Source organism: Primulina tabacum, chromosome 18, assembly GCF_025594145.1.
Source record: "Primulina tabacum isolate GXHZ01 chromosome 18, ASM2559414v2, whole genome shotgun sequence".
Classification (NCBI taxonomy): Eukaryota; Viridiplantae; Streptophyta; class Magnoliopsida; order Lamiales; family Gesneriaceae; genus Primulina; species Primulina tabacum.
In genome coordinates, this window is record NC_134567.1 from 22,940,844 (window position 1) to 22,963,705 (window position 22,862).

Below are 22,862 nucleotides of genomic sequence, written 5' to 3' on the forward strand. Positions count from 1 at the left end.
CGAAAGATTATACATGTCTTTGGTCTTGAAACGTAGGAAATCTCGCAAATCTCGACGATCCGGACACGAGGAAGAAATTTGGAGCTTCTTGCTATTTTCTAATGGTAGAATAGATGGAAATGGAGCTCAAAAACACTTGAGGAGAGAAGGGAAATAAATGAGGGGAAATGGAGGAGAATTGATGGGAATGAATTTTCTTCCGGAGAAGACTTGGACAAAGTCTTGCAATTGGAGGCAAGTGGAATGGATTGAGGGTAATTTAGGAATAATTTAAATATATTGATTAGGTTTAAACTAATTAATCAATATATGGTGTAGTCCAAATAAAATTTAGACTACTCGAGGCTTGAAAACAAATACATAAAATATTTCTAAATTTACAAAATTTGCACCACAATTAAGGGAAAATAAAATATTAATTGTCATAGAATAAAATACTCCATAATTTAAAAATTCCTTTTAAACTTAAATAAATATTTTTTAAAAAATTTAAATAAATGCACGTGTTTTACGTGTACTGATTTTGGGTTCTACAGTTTCTCCCCTACTTAAATAAATTTCGTCCTCGAAATTAAATCTTACCAAACAGTTCCGGATAGCGACTTTTCATATCTGCTTCGGTCTCCCAAGTGGCCTCCTCTACTGATTGATTCAGCCACCGGACTTTGACCAACTTGGTCACTTTGTTCCGAAGTCTCCGCTCTTGTCTGTCTAGAATTTGGACAGGTCTTTCCTCATACGACATATCTGGAGCCAATTGCAACGGCTCAAAACTCAAAACATGCGAAGAATTTGCAATATACTTCCTCAACATCGAAACGTGGAACACATTGTGCACTCCGGCCAAATTCGGCGGTAGGACTACACGATAAGCTAGTGTCCCAACTCTGTCAAGAATTTCAAACGGTCCAATAAATCTCGGACTCAGCTTGCCTCTCTTCCCAAAGCTCATAACACCTTTCATAGGTGCTATCTTTATGAATACGTGGTCTCCCACGGCAAACTCAAGATCTCTCCTCTTCTTGTCAGCATAACTCTTTTGACGACTTTGTGCGGTCTTCAACCTATCTCGGATCTTGACCACCACATCTGCAGTCTGCTGAACAATCTCTGGACCAAGTTCTGATCTCTCACCGACTTCATCCCAATGAATCGGCGATCTGCACTTCCTTCCATACAGTGCTTCATAGGGAGCCATACCTATAGAGGATTGAAAACTGATGTTGTAGGTAAACTCCACTAGAGGTAGCTTTGATTCCCAATTCCCATGGAAATCTATCACACAGGCTCGTAATAGATCTTCCAATATCTGAATCACTCGCTCAGACTGGCCATCTGTCTGAGGATGGAATGCAGTACTGAATAGCAACTTCGTCCCCATGGCTGCGTGTAAACTCTTCCAAAAGGACGAGGTGAATCTCGGGTCCCTGTCAGACACAATAGAAACTGGAATCCCATGCAAACGAACTATCTCCCGGATATAGAGCTCTGCATACTGAGTCATGGAGAAAGTTTTCTTTACCGATAAGAAATGTGCTGACTTAGTTAGTCGATCCACTATAACCCAAATGGCATTAGATCCTTTGACTGACCTCGGCAAACCAACCATGAAATCCATGGTGATATTCTCCCATTTCCACTCGGGAATAGGAAGTGGCTTAAGCATCTCTGTTGGCCTCTGATGCTCTGCCTTCACCTGTTGACAAGTGAGACATTCAGACACAAATCGGCGGATGTCTCGCTTCATACCTGGCCACCAATAAAGCATCTGCAAATCCTTGTACATCTTGGTACCTCCTGGATTGATGGAATACGGAGATGTATGTGCCTCTGACAAAATATCTTCTCTGATCGAATCAACACTAGGCACCCACATTCTCCCTCTGTATCTCACAATATCATCAGACACTGTGTAAAGTACACTGCCCTTGGTCTCATCCTTCAGTCTCCATTTCTGTAATTGCTCATCTGAAGACTGTCCTTTACGGATTCGGTCCAGCAAAGAAGATTGGAATGTCAGATTAGACATCTTGAGAGCTCTGTCCTTAAGATAAACTTCTAAGCCAAACCTCTGAATCTCTGACTGAAGAATTCTCTGCACTGACAGCTGTGCTAAGATTGCTACCTTTCTGCTCAAAGCATCTGCCACAACATTAGCTTTCCCTGGATGGTAGCTAATTTCACAATCGTAGTCTTTTACCAATTCCAACCACTGTCTTTGTCTCATATTAAGATCTTTCTGCGTGAAGAAATACTTGAGACTCTTGTGATCAGTGAATATCTGGCATTTCTCGCCGTACAAATAATGTCTCCAAATCTTCAACGCAAAGACCACGGCAGCTAACTCTAGATCTTGAGTCGGATAATTCTTTTCATGCACTTTTAACTGTCTAGAAGCATAAGCTATAACCCGACCATGTTGCATCAAAATTGCGTCTAATCCGAGCTTAGATTCATCGGTGTATAACACAAAATTGCCTTGCCCTGATGGCATGGCTAAAACTGACGCCGAAATAAGAGCTTGCTTCAAGGTATCGAAGCTCTTCTGACACTCTTCACTCCATACGAATTTGGCATTCTTCTTGGTCAATGAGGTGAGTGGCACTGCTATCGAAGAAAAATCCTTGAATAAACTTTCTGTAGTAACCTGCTAAGCCTAGGAAACTGCGGATCTCTGATGCATTTTTCGGCTCAACCCAATCCTTAACGGCTTCCACCTTTGCTGGATCCACCTCAATACCACTGCTAGATACTATATGACCCAAAAATGCTATTTTCTCCAACCAGAATTCACACTTACTGAATTTTGCATACAACTTGTGGGTCTGCAAAACCTGCAACACTGTTCTCAAATGCTGACTGTGCTCCTCATGGCTCTTTGAGTATATAAGAATGTCGTCAATGAACACTATGACGAACTAATCTAAGTAGGGTTGAAATACTCGATTCATGAGGTCCATAAAAATTGCTGGAGCATTCGTCAGTCCGAACGTCATCACTAAGAACTCGTAATGCCCATATCTGGTTCTGAAGGCTATCATATGAACATCTGCATCTTTCACCTTCAGCTGGTGATACCCCGATCGAAGATCTATCTTAGAGAACAATGTAGCTCCCTCCAACTGATCGAACAAGTCCTCGATCCTTGGAAGTGGGTATTTATTCTTGATTGTTACCTTGTTCAGTTCTCGGTAATCGATACACAGCCTCATGCTCTCATCCTTCTTCTTTACGAAGAGTACTGGTGCGCCCCATGGTGAGAAACTAGGGCGGATGAATTTTTTGTCTAGGAGCTCCTGAATCTGCTGCTTGAGCTCTAACATCTCTGCTGGAGCTAAACGATATGGTGCCTTAGAGATTGGCACGGTTCCTGGCAAAAGATCAATGGCGAACTCCACCTCTCTCTCTGGTGAAAGGCCTGTGACGTCATCTGGAAAGACGTCTGGAAATTCTCTGACTACTGGTACATCAGATAATGACGGAGTGGTTACGTCAGGTACAGAAACAATGCTGACCAAGAAAGCCTGACAACCCTTGTGCATAAGTCTTCGCACCTGCATGCAAGAAATCATGCGAGGGAAAGTCTTCCATCTAGCTGGCTCAAAGAGAAACTGCTCCATGCCCAACGGTCTTACCAACACTGACCTCTTCTGGAAATCAATAAGAACTCTGTTCTTCGTCAGCCAATCCATTCCCAAAATAATATCAAACTCTGGCATTGGCAGCACAATCAAATCGACATACACTAGGTGGCCCTGCAGTTCCAGATCGATGTCTCTGACCACGCTAGTAGCTGTTAATTCTTCCCCTGATGGGACTGTCACTGTATAGCTCACATCGAGTCCAATAGACTTGACGTCTAGATGATCAGCGAACGTCTCCGAAATAAAAGAGTGGGTGGCCCCTGAATCTATCAAGGCCTTTGTGGCTACTCTATTTATGAAAATATTTCCTGAGAGACGTTGGTACAACACAAAAACTTATATCCCAAAAATTCTAATCTTAACCTCAAGCACAGTAGAAAATCTATACCCAAGTCAACCAAAATACTACTAGCACACTAATAATCCAAAAAAAATCAAATTCAAAACATGAATGGCAAAACTAATACTGTGCTGAATTAAATAAGATATCAGTCAACAAGGTCGTGTCTGGGTTCGCCTCATGAGCATGCATGGCGAACACCCTTCCCTGAGTCACCCTTCCCTGGGTCGACTGCATCCACTGTGGGCAGTCCTTCAACATGTGGTCACTGGCTCCACATTTAAAGCATTTGCCCGATCCCCACAAACACTGTCCCGGATGTTGGCGATTACACTTCGGGCACACCGGGAAATTACCAGGCCTTTGAGGAGCCTTCTGCTGAGGGATAAGACCCTTGCCCTTCGGAGGTCCCTGAAATGGCCTCTTCCCCTGCTGTCCTTGGAAAGGTCTCTTAAACTGGGGTCGCTGCTGTTGCTGCTATTGAGGTGCCTGATAGGGCCTCTTGCCATGTCTATCATTCTCGATGTCTTTTTGGTCCTGCTCTGCCGCCAAGGCTCTAGATACGGCCGTAGTATAGGAAGGCGGACCAGCAACCCTCACATCACGGCGCAAGATCGGCCGTAACCCATCAATAAAATGCCTCAGCTTCTCATGGGCATCATTTGCAATTAATGGCACGAGTGACACCCCCTCTCGAACTTCCTCACAAACTCTGATACGCTGTTGTCTCCCTGTCGTAGCGTCATGAACTCCCTAGTCAGTCTGGATCGTACTTCATCAGTGAAGTACTTGGAGTAGAAAACTTTTTTGAACCCATTCCACGTCAGTGTTTGCAAGTTCACTGACACTGATGCACTTTCCCACCAAAGTCTGGCGTCTCCTGAAAGAAGAAATGTGGCACACCTAACTCTGTCTGCATCCTGCAGCTCCATGAAATCAAAAATCATCTCGATAGATTTAATCCATCCCTCAGCTACCATCGGGTCAGTAGTCCCCGAGAACTCTTTAGGATCCATCCTCCTAAACCTTTCATAAACTGCCTCTGGTTTGGGCCTCGTCTCTGTGTCCACTGCAGCATTGTTCCCCGCGAACTGTGCGAAGAACTGAGTCATACCTGCAAGAATCTGTGCCTGCATATCTGGCGGTGGGCGAGGAGGAGTGGCCCTCTCCCCATCACAAGCCTCTCTGTCCTCATCCCTTGTTCCACGGGCAACCAAACGTCTAGGAGGCATAGCGTTCTAAAATTTACCCAACACATAACCCAGCATACAATAACCTAATATCAGTATCGTAGGATGCACGAAATTTAAACTTAAAACATGTACATGCTGAAATCGTGACTTGATGCTTACTACATAAAAAAATTTAAAACTTTAAAACTTACAGACTTGAGGTGTGACTTCGTGAGGTTCTCGCAACTGGCAGAAGACATAACCCTTTACAAGAACACCGCTCTGATACCAACTGTAACGAACCGTACTATTTAACTACTTTAAATTTGCAGAAAAATAAAAATTTTCTTAAATAAGTAGAAATTATCAAACTTCGTTAATAAATAATTGCTCGTCTAAAATATTTATAATAAAACAACAACCAACAAGTTGCGATAAATAAACGTTTAAAATATTGAAAACACCACTCCTTAAAATCATAATAATTGAACATGCATAAAATCTTAAAACATGGGCGGTCCTCGGATTTAGCCTCCCGCTCCGTCCAAGCCAGCTCACTGATCCTTATCCCTCGTCTCCTCAAATGCATCCTCACCTGCATCGATCAAGTCTAGTGAGTCTAAAGACTCAACATGTATAAACTGGGAGTAACGAGTAATACGTAATAAAATCACATACAACTTTAAAATAGAGCGTATGTACTTGAAACTTGAACTTGCATACTTAAAAGCCTGAACGTAACATACTTGAAACTTGTGCATACATACATAAACATAGACGTGCCATCATCATAAGACTTTTCTTAACATGCTTGCATACTTGTACATACTTGAACATTTATAAACTTCATCATTTTCCGCAGAGGCATGTTTCAAAGCAAGTGACCCATACATAAATACGTCTGATCAGACTAAACCACAGTACTGGGTTGACAGAGAAGATCCACTGCCATATACATGAGATCCTCGTTCATGCTTTAACGGGTGGATTGGTCCCCGTTCATGCTTTAACGCTTCTCAATCCTGATCTAAACCTGTTCATTCTTTAACGGGGTGGAGAGGTCCTCGGCCACGTTCACCGACTTCCAAACCCATTCATAATTTGGTCACGAGACATTTAGCATACCTCAAAAATTTAAAATATTTTCTTTTGCACATCGAACATACTTACTTGGCGTTGAGGGATTCGTTGGATCTCGCTTGGGGCCACTGCTGCAACATACTAACATGAGTTCAAACACTTATCTTTCATAGCTTAGACGTAGGTACTCGTTCTCACCACCGAAGTAAATAAATGGCTTATGACATTCTAAATTTCTCGGAACTTGACCTCATTTAATAATCGCACTAAGCCATTATATAGAAGCCCAAAACAAATCCTATATTTTTACATAAATAAATTTTAACCATCGTACTAAACCATGATATAGAACCCCGAAGCAAATTCTAAAAAAAAATTTTTTTTTTTTAAAGATGGGGGTACACGGACCCCGTGTAGGGGTCCGGGTAGGCACGAAAATTTCGTGTTTTTGAAGAAAAACGGACACGGACTCCGTGTCGGGGTCCGGGAAGGGGCCCGTGTAGCCTCTGGACGTGGAAATTCACTAACTTAATGATTCATTCTTCCAACCCAAGCCTAAGGACCATGAACCAACACCTCAAGACTCATCCTAGGATGTTATTACATTGATTCGAACCCGTACAAACACACCAAACATCCCCAAGCATCGTCAAACAACTTCAATACACAATAACCCGTAATTCGACATCGTTTCGCTTCCTACGACTTATATTACATCCCAAGCCAATCCCGACCCAAACGAACCACAAAATAACTCCTAAACACATCTCACAACATATCTAAATGTAGTAGCACAAGCCCGGCGGTACCCAACGAAGCCTGCAACAAATAACTTCAAGAACATGATGAACATCATTTTCATAAGATCAAAGGTTTGAGCAGTCACATGAAAATAACCATAACTCACTCATTTCTTTTCCGAAAATTACGAATTTTATATCAAATCGAAGGTATCAAAAAGTTCTACGTTTTATATGTTGACAATATTTTCAGAAAACGAACCGAAATTACACAGGAACCGAAATGACAGCAAAACGTCTTTTTGAGATCTAAAATACTTCAGAAATCGATTCAATGCATAATCGCTCAAACTTTGCTCATAATAATTAAACTTTTTCGCATAACATACATCAAAATATCTACTATGACGAGATCGATGCATAAAACGAAAGATTATACATGTCTTTGGTCTTGAAACGTAGGAAATCTCGCAAATCTCGACGATCCGGACACGAGGAAGAAATTTGGAGCTTCTTGCTATTTTCTAATGGTAGAATAGATGGAAATGGAGCTCAAAAACACTTGAGGAGAGAAGGGAAATAAATGAGGGGAAATGGAGGAGAATTGATGGGAATGAATTTTCTTCCGGAGAAGACTTGGACAAAGTCTTGCAATTGGAGGCAAGTGGAATGGATTGAGGGTAATTTAGGAATAATTTAAATATATTGATTAGGTTTAAACTAATTAATCAATATATGGTGTAGTCCAAATAAAATTTAGACTACTCGAGGCTTGAAAACAAATACATAAAATATCCCTAAATTTACAAAATTTGCACCACAATTAAGGGAAAATAAAATATTAATTGTCATAAAATAAAATACTCCATAATTTAAAAATTTCTTTTAAACTTAAATAAATATTTTTTAAAAAATTTAAATAAATGCACGTGTTTTACGTGTACTGATTTTGGGTTCTACACAATATCTCCTTGAAAACCCGCAAATTAATTCATTATGAAGAATGTCGCCAAAAATGATTTGCTCCCCACCAATATGTTTGCTGGCAGGACGCCCTATGTTATAGTAAACTTTCATGTGAAATCAACTACTAACACTTCGGTACGAATTAAATCTTCCACATTCTTTCAAAGATTCTGTAACATACTCAAAGGCAAAACATTCAATGCGAAACATTTTCAACCAACATTTGAGAAAATGTTTTTCCATTCAAGTGTGCTTTAACATAAAATGACTTGATGTGTTTAGCCATATCTTCCGACGGCTTTCCAACGATGACATTTTTTTTGCCTTGTTTGAGTAATCCTCTGGAATTCTTATTCCAACTCATCTCCAAATTCTTTTTTGTCCCTTACTGGTTGGTCCTTATTAACATGACCATCTATGTTCTTCAAATGATTTGATTTCTTCAACTTCTCATTTTCATTTTTATATTTGGCAAATGTGTTCATCGAGCAACAACAAAGATCTTATGGCACAATCTATTGAAATAACAATTTGTCGTACTTTGGAACTCATTTTTTTGCTTCAAATACCTTTATTTTTGTCTGAAAATCATAGTCATCATCATCTTCACTCTTATCTTAGTAGTTTTTCTACCAAATTTCGTTTTTCTTGTTGAAGCTTCAGTCATCATGCTCTTTCTTTGTCCGGTCTTCTCTCTCAAAAACCTCCTTTTTTGAGTTCTAGTGAGCGTGCTAGAAATTTCTTGTGTTTCAACCCATTGTCATTCCCTCGTGTTGCTGTTTTGGTGGAATCATAAATATAGGTCTTTGTACATGCATCTTATTTTCGGAAGGATCAACAATCTTTTACCAATTTCTCTGAAATCTCGAACGATCCCCATATTCATGTTTCACTGGTACCATTGCCTTGATGAATATGGATGACTCATTGGTTGTACAATGATAGATCCAACACGATATCCATTATTTTTCTGATTATGACTCATATTTCTTGCACAATCCTCTCATTTCATAGCACTTGCTTCTCTCAGGTACTGACCTCTTGCTTCATAAACCTGATCCTTGGGCACCCAATATTTTCTAATGACCATGTTGGGCTTCAAATGTGATACATCTATCATCTTTATCTTTTTTTCAGTAATCAAAGACTGTAATCAGGAGTATTTACATTAATTGATGCCACTTCCGGGAAAAGGATCATCATTAATAGCCATCATTTCTTTTCTTTCTGGAAATTTGAGCATCCGCTTATTTATTCTCTCTTGCAAAATATTCTTGAAAGCCCAACGGCAGTAGCATGATTTAAAGAATTATAATATTTGAAATAATCTTTACCTTTCAATTCATCCTTATTAAACATATGATGTTCACGTGGAAATGTTATGAATTTTTCTTTCACTAAGAAATCAAATATTTCGTCTGTCTTCATTATGTCAGATGTATACCAATCATATGCAAAAAAATTCTTTTAATTTGAATAATCCACTTTATGCTTCAACACAGGACAAGTATATGATCCAGCATTAAGCACTTCTGCCATTGCGTTTTCTTCAACTTTTTGGTAACGAGTTCCTACTGAAACTTTCTTTTTTGTGTTATTCTTTAAACAACTTTTCATGCTCGGCCAATTTGGTAGTGAGTTCATAAAATCTCTAAACTTCATTCCCTGAAATTTTTTCCTCAATTTGAAATCCAATCCTCTTTGTGTAATTCTTACAAACTCACGTTCTGATAAATATAATTTTGATATGTTTCTCATCCCTGAACCTCTCAATATATTTATCAACACTTTCCCTGGGCTTTTGAGCAACCCTAGAAAAATCTTCAATCAGTGTTCTAAAATTCTGCCTAGTAGGTCGCTCTGAAAAAGTGCTAGTCGGTAAACTTAGGCTGGTAAGACGCCTGGGAGGTCTTAGGCATCAACTAATCGACATGTGCGTCGTAGGCGCCGTAGACCTTATGTTTTTTTTTGGGTTTTTTTAAAAAAAAAGTTTTTTTGGGCCGATTAAAAAAATGAAATGTAATTTTTTGTAGGCCCTAAACTAAAGTCCAACAAGAAATGCAATTTGTCGGCATATCCTAACACGCTAAACTTTGTCTTTATCTGTGATCTATAGTTAGAACTTCAAGATGATGATATTAAATTTGTGTCTGATGACGAACAAGTTGTTGAAAATTATGGAGAAGAAGTGAAATAAAATTGTAATATTCTTTTAGTTATGTAATTTTGAAATCCTTTTAAATTTAATGTTATTGTGATGGAGTTATAATATTTGATTTATTATGTTGATATCGTGGAATGCACCTAGCAGTGCCTAGTCCCCTCTGTCATTGGATGATATACAAAAGATTGGATTATCAAGCGGTGTCGCCAAATTGATCATTCTCGTAAGTTTGACCTTATTCAACATAAAAAAACATTTGACTTTTTATTATCGACAGTACGATGATTTTATAAACAATCTTTGACCATTTCTTTCATATTTGCCATCATAATCTTGCTAAAATCCTCAAACTTCTTATTCAACAGTATATCCAACAATGTTGGCTAGAGACTTCACAACAACTCAATATTTTTGCGATCCTCCCTCTCCTACTTTGCCCCATTCTGAACCAATACTCCAACGTTCACTTCACGATCCTCCTGTTCTGGACGTCTTCCTTCTATCTACGAAGGACCTCCTTCGCTTCTTTCAACATTATTTGTTTTCGGTGGCATATTTAGGATCCCACTTGGAGTGCCAAAACTTGTTTCACACGAACTTTTGTAGAATGCGAGAGCATTCCAAGTGCCAAATGACACCAACTTTTAAAGAATAAAAATAAAAATTTGAATTCTAATCTGAATGATGTTAACTCTTGGATTTAGTTCTAGTGTAATGTCCCAAATTCGACGATTGTCCTCACTGTACTGAGACAAATCTTTCAAGCGTGCTTATGTCATCACTCACACGCACACTAGGAAACTTCCCACGCGGTCACTCATCCCAGAATTGTCCCAAGTCAAACACGCTTAACATTGGAGTTTTTATGTGATGGACTATCGAAAAGAATATGCACCTAATGATATGAGTAGTACCTATCAAATCTTTTAAACTCTCCTCAACTGCACAGTCTCATATCTGAACAGTTTAGGAATCTCTCTCTTTCCGGTGTAAGATCGGTTCATTCATATTCCCTTCACCTAGAAGCCTGCCAATAACCGCTCATTGCCCGTGCAACCTCATGGCACCGGCGATCACTTACTGTCCTCTTCGGCCCTGGACCTCACATCTAGCCTCACCAAATTTAGATGCAAAAGAAACACAAGTTTAACGAAAGGCATAATAGGAAACCGATTCACAAACAACATGAGATTTAACTATGTTGTTTCAAACGAATATGAACATCTTTATAGACTACGAATGAACAGACAAAGAGCAAGGATTGTTTCTAAAACGCTATAACTTATAGAAAAAGCTGTTGGAAATTAAAATATGAAAGCAAAGCATACATCTTGCTGAAATTTGAGAGAAATATTGTAGAGAAATTTGTTGTAATTTGTCTGATGATTGGAGTTGATTGTCAACTGTGTCGTTCTCTCTTCATTTTTGTTCGAATTCTTTATAGTAACTGATCCCTACTGGCCACTTCGATTGTGGTCAATTATCAAATATGGGCTAAAATCGCACGTTCAACTTTTCCTGTGGCTGACCTTTTACTCATTTATTTATTTTGAACAAAAAAAAATTAAATTTTATGGCCAACATATTTCGTGAGACCGTCTCACGAGTAAACTTTGTGAAACGAATATATCTGTATACCAACGGAAAGTATTACTCTTTTATCCAAATTATTTATTTCATTGTAAAAATATAATTTTTTGTTGGTTATGTTATGAAGAAATGTACTGTAATATATGCAGATTTGAGTACAAAGTATTCTTTTTATGTCAAAAATATATTGTGTAACATATGTTGATTGAGTAAAAAATATTATTTTTTAATTAAATATATTATTTTTCACTGTAGTTATGAATCAAGTTAACATGTCTATATCTATGACACCGTTGCACATGATACATACTCCTTTTATTATGTGATGACGATAGTAAAGCAGTTGGTAAAAGAACTTTTATATAGTCACATTCACGTAGGCCTAGGCCCGAGAATTGACATTCACAGTGTTATTTATTTATTTTGTAGCGCGGTCGAATTAATTACCTGGTTTTTTATATATATAAAAAAAATCAATCTCGACAACTTGACCAACACAATGAAGAAATAAAATTTGGTATGATACTCAAACCTAGGTCAAACGATCCAAAGTCATTCGGGATGGGTTTTTTCAACGATTTTTCTAGTTTACGTTGTTGTTCTAACTCATTCGTTAATAGTTTTTTCAAAAAAAAAATCAAAATAACGAAAATATCATTCAAATGAAACTCATAAACAACAAATATTAATTATTCTTTATATTACGACAACATCAAACAATTTCAATTTCTGGTGGGTCATGAATATTTCAACTGATTTGTTTGTTTATAGAGAATACATGCTACAAAAACAAAGTTTAGGTCACCTTTGGCCACATCAATTTGACCTACCGGCTTGGAGACTGGTGAGGACATCAGCGATGGCAGGTTCAGACTCCGCTTCGGTATCCAAACCCACAGATACACGCGGTGTCAAGTCTGTATAGCCGTTAAATATCTTCCATCTTCAAATTCCCCTCTCTCCCCCTCTTCCATTTCTCGTAGGTAGATTAGGGTTTTTATCGGTACTGAATGGGGAGCAGGGTTCCGGTGGAGCACTACGATTTGAGATCAGCCGCCCATTCGTTCATCGGAACTACATTGAACGACCTCAATTCTGGCGATGACGTGACCGATGATAACGACGATCGATCCTCGGCTGTTGTCACTGTTTGTTCTTTTTACTGATAATCTTTTAACCTACTGCGGTCCTTTTATCATAAATCACTTGAGATGAGATAATGGTTTGCCGTCGTCTGTTGTAGCTCTGTTTTTTTTTTTCCATTAAGATTTTGAATTGGATGCTCAATTTGTGGAAGAGGGGTTTTGTAATTAGATTTTCTTAGTTCAACCAAATTCTGATTTTGGATTCCTTTTCTATTTAACATGAAAATATTGATTCCTGACACCTAGATATATTATTCTTGTAATTGTAATCACAACTGTATAACTTTGGAAAGCAATTATTTACCGCCCTATATACCATTCAGACTGTCAAGAAAGCATCTCGAGGCTCTGTTATGAAGAATTTGTCTATTTTGATTTATGATGGTTCACAGGACTGCATGGATGGGACTTACCGAGGTGATTTACCACTTCACAGCATCGGTGTAGAGGATGATCGGAGCAGCCTTGAAAATAATGGGTCTTCAAGTGGTCCATACACTCTATTGACTATTGACGGTGACAATTTTTTTCACCTGCATTGCTAGTAAATTATGTATAGTCATCAGTATTTTCCAATTATCTGATGGAATTCGAATTTTATGCCTCAACCAGATGTTACTCCTATTGAAACTGCTAGAGCAAGATTTTTGGACACCATTGTTGATCATTTTATCGAATCACGTGTGGTTGAAATGTCGGACTATGAGGCCGATTACTTGGTGCAGCAGTGTTCTCAAGACAAAGCTGGCAAGAGGAAATCCAGAGAGATTCGATACGAAGGCGATGCTCGCTATGCTTTGCCCTTGATGTATGTTGCAAACCTTTATGAAACACTAGTAAATGAAGCTAATATGAGATTATCATCAATGAATGGCATGCGCGAAAAAACAATCGGTGTGGCTCTTGAAGCAGCCGGTGGACTGTACAGAAAGCTGGCTAAGAAATTTCCTAGGAAAGGTACCACTATCTTATTTTTCTTGCTTTAGAGATATATTGAAGCTTTAAAGTTGCATGCAAGACACATCTAAGACTTTCATTAAAGGTACCACCAATTCTCTCCCTTTAGCTTTATCCATCTCAACTTTTTTCTCTTGAACCTGGATCTCTTTTTTAAAGATATATTTCCCGTGTAAAATGAGTTGAAAGATTTCCACGACTTCATTCCCTTTGGAATTCATTATTTTTTCTGTTTGAATAGAACAAAGATAAATAGTTCAAACAGGGGGAAGATGGACTGCTGTTAAGTGATCTGGATTTTAGTTTGAGAACAAGCAACTGAATAATTCATTTTCAAGATTTTCAAACTGTAATTATGACTATGAGGTTATCTTGCAGACAATATCATGTGCACTTGGTCTTCATGCAACATCCTACATTGATTTTTTACCTGTAGGTTCTTGTATTTTTAAAAGAAGAGAACTGGCAACTTCTTTTGAAACAAGATCAAGATTTCCCGAGTTAGTGATACAGGAGGAGAAGCGTGTTCGGTTTGTGGTGGTAAACGGCTTAGCTATTGTTGGAAAACCAACAAAAATTGGAATTGAAGATGCTGAGTGGTATGTTGGAGCTTGTTGGGATCGTTTAATCTTTACTTGAAAATATTTTTTGATGTATTGGTTCAATTGGTATCTCTAAAATATTGTATAGTCTGAGTTGTTGCCCTTATCTTAGAAAAAAAGGAGAACATACTTATTTAAACAGTGGTGTTATACGAGTTTATACTGATGCCGGTTTGTTCAAAAACACACTCAGAAATCATTTAAGTAAATGTTTGAAATGGTATGTTGCTTATGACTTGTAAAAACCATAGCACTTAGCAGATTCTAATATCCGAACGTTAGGAGTTAAAACTGATTTTCTGTCAGAATTTAAAAGAGTGAAAAACTCATTTTTAAATCACCTATTACACTACATTTCATAGGTTAAAGAGATTGACTGGACGCAGTGAATTAGCTGTATCTGCTACAGACTACAAGTTTTATGCACCAAGACACAAGTATAGGCGTGCTATGTCAAACTCCATTTCCAACATCACCGGTTTGCCGGTAAGTTCTTATGCTGTTCTCTCCACCCACGTTTGAAAAGTCTAGCTGATTAAAATCTTGATAAAATTTTTCAGACATTTCCAAGTCCTGAAAATTCTTCTCAAGGCTATTGTCCGTCCAATGAAGTGAGATATTTTATTCAACAATAAAAACATAATATTTTGGATGTGAATGCTATTTTTTTTTTTGGAAGCAATGTGAATGTTATTTGATTTATTCATTTGGTTGTCCTGGAAGTTTCTGTTATAACTGTTTATAGCTGGAGTATGTTTAAGATTCTGTTACCTTTCTTTTAAGCATAGATTCCTGATACCTAATGCAACAGTTTATGTTCTTAAAATCCTTCAGAGCCTCTCGATTTCTTTTTGTTTTCTTCAAATATTTAATGGACAAGAATGTCTCCTGGAGGTGCTGGACATGACTTCTCTAATTATAATACATTAATGTCAATGAATAAATGAAATCATTGTAAAAGAAAGAAAGGACACGTCTTTTATCCAGAATCACATAATATATCTAACATAATTAGCTGGACAGATTGGGGTTCTAGCATGCACCTAATGCAAAATATGAACCTAAACTTGTTCTATAAACTTATTTGAGTTTGTGCAAAAAGAAATCCATAATTTGATATTCACTGAGGGCCATAATTTCTGTTGGAACTAAACCAAGTGTGGAAAGAGTTTGCTGGACTCAGTGAACAACAATTGACAAACATTAGTATATTTTCCTGTGTCCTTGTGGTTGTTTGCTCTCTTATATCGTCACTTTGAATGAAAATATTCGAAGTTTGGTATGTGCACTTGGCTACATATTTTGGACCATGTGTCTGGATGTTTTTTAATGCAACTAAATTAACAATATAAAAATATGTGTGCATATTACTTATTTCTTGCTGTTTGCCACTCATATGGATTTTTTTGTTTTTTGGTAGTGTTTTATTGTTATATATTCTGTATGTTGAGTCACAGGATGCTGAGCAAACTCCGGCAAAACAACACATTCAACCTATCCCACATCAGGCTCAGTATCACCCCCTACAACAGGTTCAACACCAACATATCGACCAAAATCCACATGCTACTCACTTCATGCACAACCCACAATGTGTCCCTCCATCACAGCTGCAGGAAATTGCTCATAACCAACAGCAATCATCAATCTCACAGCATATTTCCAGCCTCCAGTCGCTTGGTCATATTGCAGGACGTTTGCATGTGATGGTGGGTTATCTAAATTTTCTGTCCCCCTTCCCCTGTGTGTGTGGCATTGAAGTTTATAATTAGCAAGATATATCATAGTTGTTTGCAGTTCACAAAACCCTAAGTTGTGCTTGGATTGATGGATTTGATTTGGAGAAAAAGATTTACTTGGGAAGAATTTGAGGAATGAATTTCATATATTTGAATTGCACCATAATTATTATTAAATTGCTTAACTTGATATAGAGTGAGGTTGAAACACAGTTGAATTTTGTCCATCCAAACAAGTCAGAGAATTTGAAATGCTAGACTTGAAATCCATTAATCCGAGCATGGACTTAGATTTTTGGGCTTTTGTAAATAGCATCACAGAGTCGCCAACTCTTGTTTCAGTTTTTACCTAGTTATGTTGTGATCTGAAGATGATTTATATTGTGGGCATATAAGTAGTGTTATTTCAGCGGGAGATTGATCCCTATATTGAGCATTATTCTCTTTGACTGCCTTTCAGCCAACCAGCCCTGCAAAGTTTTGTGATGAATGTGGAGTTCCTTATCTTAGAGAAACCTCCAAGTTCTGCTCCGAATGTGGCACAAAGAGGTATGGAACCTGACAGAATTTATGATGACATCCCTGTGATATATGTAAAATCTCTGCTGTGTAAAATATGTGAACCGAAAAATAGGTCTCTCCCCGTCCATTTGCCCTGAAATTATATGATACAGTTATCTTTCCGCTCTCTTGTAGACCTTTTCCCCCTTTTTTTAGTTCATTTTAATTTTAAGTCCTCCGGATGAAGGAAATGAGACAAAAATCCAATGGTAAATATTCATTTTCCCAAAAAGTTAATGGTTACTTTTGACCCGTCTTATATAACTTGTTTGGTCACGAAACAAGATCAAAGTAATATGGTTGGATCTGTAGTGTAATAAGATTTTATGGCGATCCAACGTGATCTTGGATTGCGACTACCCGAAAACGAGAGGTTTTGTGACATCCATATGAACTTATTTTTAGTGTGAGCAAAGTGCCCCCGATCTTGCAAGCATGACATCAACATTAAATTTTCTCTGGACATAACAATGGTTTTGCCTAAATAATTGGAGTACGCTGCCCGTATCACTCACAACAATCGAATTTGATTAAAGAATTCGAAGGGAGAATGAACAAGGTCTTTTATTTTCTGCAATTTTGTAAAACAATCGTGTGAGCTCTCTAGACAATTAAAAAATTACCTTTTGCTTGTCAAATAAATAAATAATTTCGAAATCTTAAGTTTATTCGAATCTACTACATCAATTAATTTGATGAAGCAAGTTTCAATTCTTTTCAAGGACAGAAAAGACTCAAAAATCAATAAAATTATAAATGGCCTGCTGACTGAAATCATCGTTCATTTCCTTTTTTCTTTTCTGAAATAGTGCAAAACATTATTTTATGGTATATTCAATGAGAGAGGGAAAGAGAGAAATCAGACAAAACATTGATAGTCTTCCGATGGATAATGGAAAAAGGATGTCAAGCAGAACATAATTATTATGCGTTGAATTATTTCTAGTTAAATCTCATGCCATTGTACAATTTAATTTGAAAAGAAAAAAGAACGACTTTCAAATCAATGGCTGCCACCGGTAACACCTTTCAGCCTTCTCCCCTGGAAATAAAACAAGAGTAAATCGCAAAGAACTAACTTTGTCTAAAACATAGAAAAAAATTAAGATGATCACAGGAAGGATCGACCTAATTTAAAAGAATCAACACTCTATCAAACAAAATCTACCGGAAAAGTGAACCAAATGAAAAGCAAGAGCTAGATGAGATAGGAAAACAATGTGCAGTTTTTGCAATGACAAGTCGATGATAGCCAACAGGTAAAAAGCTCAAAAAAGGGTTGAGTCTAGAATCTCACATGGCAATCAACAAGGAATTACAAATTCTGGGATAATGGAAAACACAAAAGCGATTCAAGAAAAATGTTTAGCACAGTTGGAAATACCCTAAAATGTTCTAGAATAATAATCTCGAGTTATGGACCCTTTGAATTTTTTTTTTTTAAGAGCTTTAACTTCCACGTCATTCGACTTACGGTGAAGGCGATTCATAGAGCATGTGAAGGTAATAAAATAAGAAGTTTGGAGACTTCCACGGTGGTCACAAACCATGGCTACCGCCCTCCATCATTGCCAGATCCCATCAATCCCCATGATCTTTAAAGCCTTGGATAGCAGCTTCACGCAACCATACAATGCTTAAGAAGCCTAACATCCTAGTAAGGAAAGCAGTTCTTCCTATCCATTGTGGCTCAAGGAATTCACTCTTTTCCTATCAAGAAGCATGGTTTTGTGGAGCACGTGACTATGTCCTCACAGTCGATGAGGATCAAGCCCTCACATGCATGCTGTATGAGCAAGTTTTCTCACAAACTGCAGCTCCTGTATTGGATTCCAGTGAATATTGGAAGCATTGAGCCAGGAGGAGTACTACCATAGGAACTAATGGACCACGTGAAACAGCTCACTCATCTTACAAATTATAAACAAGGAGCTTATCAAGATTTTGGATGAGGAAAACACGATATTTGGAAGGCCATCGAATGAGTTTGTTTGAAAGGACTACAGTTTGTCCGGCTTCAACATGTCTACTCGTGTTGGGTAGATCTCAGCTCTTTTCCCAAAAAGCAGCTTCGATCTAGAGATTACATGTCAATTCAAAGACATTAATTATGGGGACTGGCACAACCAATAGGGAACAAGGGGTGAGAAATTTCGGACCAAGATAGTCATGGGCGTGTAACTTTACACATAATATTTAGGACACGGACCTGTAACCAAATTAAACTTCAACCACATCTTAAGGGGCTTTAATATGGTGACATGAAGTGCCAATCTATGTGGACACTGTGAATGCAAAACAATGTTTGACCATATTTTGGTGTTCCATTAGAAGATTGATCTTCTTAGCCAATATTTATATTACATTTTTTGTTAGCCCATGTACCCAAGTAGGGCCCGAAACCAAAAGACTAACCTTCTCTGTGAAACAGATGCCCAAGTCAGCTATTTAACAATTACTAGTGCAGGACATGGGGCATAAGGTTCCCCGCGGCCCCGCCCAATGAGAGCTATCAATATCCAGTATCCACCGTATGCACGTTAAACCAAGGCCCAACCTACAATTGAATACAAATCACATTTATCGACACTCAAGTTCAAGAGTGACCAATGGTAGTCCTTTTCGAAAATCGCCAGTTCCTCTCCACCATTCTTAATAAGAGCAACAATGTTTGGTGCACGAGCTTGAAAATTATGCTGAAACAGAAAAAGACTGTCCTTCTAGGTGGAAAATCGTCCCAATCTTACTCAGAACACCACAATATCTTGTGGAGATATCAACAATAAAAGTTTCTCATATCTACAGGGAAAAAATGCCATAGCAAACTGGCTCGCTAATCAGAAGGTCTACCCAAGTTCACAGGCAAGGAACAGCAACATGACAAGAATATCTGGTGTGACTGTTAGATATCCAAACCTTTTCATAATATATTTACAAAGAAAAACTACTTATCATGTTCCTCGAGATTGCGCTTGGATGGTTGGATGGTTGGATTTAAAGCCATGGATATTAGATCATTTTGATTGCTTTGATAAATTTACGTTGGGCAGATTTCAAATCCATTCCGTATGATGCAATGATAATTATGATGCTCCCCAAATCAAATCTACTCATCCAAGCGTAACCTGCGGGAATTGATAAATTGACATGGATACACAAAATCTTCCACATACATTCACACATCCATGTCTCTTGGTAAGATCTGGTAACAAATAACCCTGTATGGTACTTGGTGGCATGTCCAGGATTTTGAAAGGGCCAACATATCTTTTGGGACAAGCGGTGTATAGCAGAAGTTTATATATTTGACATACATACTAGGTTTGTATTTAAAATGCTGAAACTAGAGTGCATTTCAAGGCAGCTCAACCAAATATCGGTTCCTACTAGCACAACGCACCTCTAAACATATTGTACACCAGGGATGAAAAGGTACATATTTGATTTTCTACTTCGCTGAAATGCAGTCTAAGAACCTGAGACGATCTACACTCTCCAGTGCATTAGAATCGAAGTAATTTGAGGTTATGACAGTGTAGTAATTTAGTGATGCATCTTATCCATGTGAAACTTCTAATCTTTCTCCATCCTTTCCCTAGTAGAAGAAAGTCCCAAGAAAACTAATACCTGTTGTCCTACCGATAGAAAGGAAAAAGCAGAAATGCCCAAGATAATAACGAAAATCAAACTCGGGAAAGAAAGGAGAACACATCTTCACGGAGAATTCCTACAAGTGCCCAGATGGAAAATTCACCTTCAAAAAACACGGAATCTCAAGCACCAGCAGTTTTGGGGGCAAGCGGGATTGAATGGTTCGCCGACTGAACCTCTCGCTCTCGGATCTTCTGCATCTGCAGCATCCTCTCCATAACGAGCTCGTACTCACACTTCTCATAAGTGTGGCGCTCCGTCTCGCACTTCCACGGAAGAAAAAACTCGGCCTGCCGGCATTTGTTGAGCGGGATCAGCAAATGGGCACACTGGTCTCTGTACGGAATCGGGACCTTCGCCTCCGCCATCTCTTCCTGCGTCGCTATCATCTTCTTCGATGAGCCGGGAACCTCCATCAGACGAATTGATCCCTCAATTTGTATTTTCTAGGTTTCGATTGTTGACCATATATTTCGTCCCAATCGAAAACATGCTAAGCCATTGAGACATTGACACCTGTCAGTTTAATTCATTCATTTTATATTTTTTTTACAACCTTGAGTACCAAGCCAACAAGATAGTATAATATCTAAATCAAAATATAAAACTTTTCTTTAATACATCAATTCTAAATCAAAAATAATTTTTTTGGGATCTGAAAAGAGTTTAAAGTGAATAAACTCTTTATGAAATTGATGTTTTTAAAATTTGTTTCAATCATTTTTAGGCGGTTGAAATTTTTCTCGAACAGTCATAAATGTGAACCACTTAAAAAGTGCGGAAGACGGTTCAGAATTTCTAATTACAGCTACAACTGGTTGGCTAGTCTGTTAACAAGAAACAATTCAAAATGTAAATGTTTGCAGGAAGTAAAGACACGGGATTTTATGGATGTTCGGAGATAAAAACACAGGATTTTATCACATTCCTGTATTGGAACTCTTAGTGATCACTTTACACTTCTGGATATTTAAGAACCATCGGTTCACCAGACCACTTAGTAAATCAAATAACCAATGGTTACTAGTATAAAGAAACAATATGATTTGAGTAGCACGAGATCGATCCTTAAATGATCAGATATATTTCTGATGAGTGTGTGCTTGATGAGCGATAATGTGCACCCAAAATCTTCAAGTTAGTTCCGCCCAAAATCTTCAAGAAATGATGTGGCAATGTAGCAGTTGAAGAGCTTGTAATTCGTAGAGTCCAAAATTCCACGATTATTCTATATATTTGCATTCTTTAACTCATCATTTATATAGGACATCAGTCCAACGGTCGACAAAGGATGTGTAACGTAAATTTATAGCATTGAAATGATGTGTCCCTATCAGCTGCTAAAACACTTAATGTTTTCTTTGCTTGTGCAGCTTTGAATCTCGTCCCTCTCAAGAGTTGCTGTTAGATATCCTTTTTGTAGTAACTGTTAGCTTCATCAGAACTTGTAGATATTTGAACGATCTTTCCATTTTGGGATAGTGACATAAATAAAGATCTTTATCGGGACTTGAGTAAGATATGTTTGACTTGTAGCGGTGCAAAACTATTGAATGTCTTGAGTCGCTCAGAGAATTTTCTTCATTAAGTGTTCAATAAATAGCTCCTTTAAATGAAGCGGTTGAAGCCTTTAAGTAGCCGATTGGAAAAACTTCTAACAGTTGAAACTCTTCAAATTGCTGCAAGCGGTTGAAGTGTTCTTGTTATAAATATAGAATGCGATTTTTTCCTGAACTTGTTATTTTGCTTCTCATAAATTTATCTAGCGTGCAGAAAACTAAAACTGATCAGTTCCTGAAGCCAAAACTGAAGCTGTCGAAACGCAAACTGACATTGCCAACGGATTGTCAAAACTGAACCAGTTTAACTTATATATTTAATAATAGTTCAGCTGAATTTCCAGCTAATAGTTGGTTCAACAGTAGATCTTCAGAAGCCCGGTCAGTTGATGAAGACCTCAACTGATTAAGAACCCAGCTGAATAAAAGAACTGATACATTGAAGCCAGTTCAGAGAACCCAGTTCACCAGACAAGTTCAGAGAACCCAGTTCATCAGACTAGTTAAGAGCATCAGTTGTAAATGATATGTTCGCATGTCACGACAAGACTATTTAATGGAATCCATCTAAGCGCGAATATACAAGCTACTTCATCTACGAAGATACAATAATGAACGTTGCAGCAAAGCTAAAAGAGAAAAGCTTCCAGAACATTTGTCAGAATGACAAGACATGTCCTAAGGAAGCACATACAAATGCAACAAACACTATTATTGAGTCTTCATGTACGGTCAGCTAAGCGCCTATAAATACCATATCAAAGACCATTGAAGAAGTAGCGGAATTACAACTAAATACCAGCGTGTGAAGAAAAAGAGTAGGCATGTTCATTTAATATCAGCTTACTAGAAGCAGTTAGCCCAGTCGTGTGAGAACACCTTCTTGTTGTACTGATTAGATCAGTTCTCACCACTACAACAAAAACACAAAACGACAACGGATATTATCCGA

At 38.0% G+C, this 22,862-nt stretch overlaps 2 protein-coding genes across 3 annotated transcripts; one reads left to right on the top strand and one right to left on the bottom strand.

The window, feature by feature from the left end:
* The first annotated feature begins 12,473 nt into the window (after positions 1 to 12,473).
* Positions 12,474 to 16,822, top strand: LOC142533207 (uncharacterized protein At2g02148). Of its 2 annotated transcripts, XM_075639887.1 has the most exons (8): positions 12,474 to 12,844; positions 13,234 to 13,357; positions 13,454 to 13,798; positions 14,235 to 14,397; positions 14,763 to 14,886; positions 14,961 to 15,011; positions 15,858 to 16,109; positions 16,600 to 16,822. In XM_075639887.1, exons 1-8 carry the CDS (start codon positions 12,707 to 12,709, stop codon positions 16,699 to 16,701), a joined length of 1,299 nt encoding a protein of 432 aa, XP_075496002.1. In that variant the 5' UTR covers positions 12,474 to 12,706; the 3' UTR covers positions 16,702 to 16,822. The 2 variants fall into 2 exon arrangements, with proteins under 2 accessions (XP_075496002.1, XP_075496003.1); XM_075639888.1 differs by lacking the exon at positions 14,961 to 15,011 and having other exon boundaries at positions 12,475 to 12,844.
* Positions 16,823 to 17,557: 735 nt separating this feature from the next.
* LOC142533417 (NADH dehydrogenase [ubiquinone] 1 beta subcomplex subunit 7) lies at positions 17,558 to 20,836 on the bottom strand. Its single transcript, XM_075640167.1, has 2 exons — positions 20,455 to 20,836; positions 17,558 to 17,742 (listed from the first exon to the last, which is right to left on the bottom strand). The coding sequence occupies exon 1, from the start codon at positions 20,765 to 20,767 to the stop codon at positions 20,474 to 20,476; it is 294 nt and encodes a 97-aa protein (XP_075496282.1). The 5' UTR covers positions 20,768 to 20,836; the 3' UTR covers positions 17,558 to 17,742; positions 20,455 to 20,473.
* Between the last annotated feature and the right edge of the window lie 2,026 nt (positions 20,837 to 22,862).

Coding starts and splice junctions, on each gene's coding strand:
- LOC142533207 (XM_075639887.1), top strand. CDS start 12,707: ATGGGGAGCAGGGTTCCGGTGGAGCACTACGATTTGAGATCAGCCGCC. Junction 14,398..14,762: donor GGAATTGAAGATGCTGAGTG/GTATGTTGGAGC, acceptor TACATTTCATAG/GTTAAAGAGATTGACTGGAC. Junction 16,110..16,599: donor CAGGACGTTTGCATGTGATG/GTGGGTTATCTA, acceptor ACTGCCTTTCAG/CCAACCAGCCCTGCAAAGTT.
- LOC142533417 (XM_075640167.1), bottom strand. CDS start 20,767: ATGGAGGTTCCCGGCTCATCGAAGAAGATGATAGCGACGCAGGAAGAG.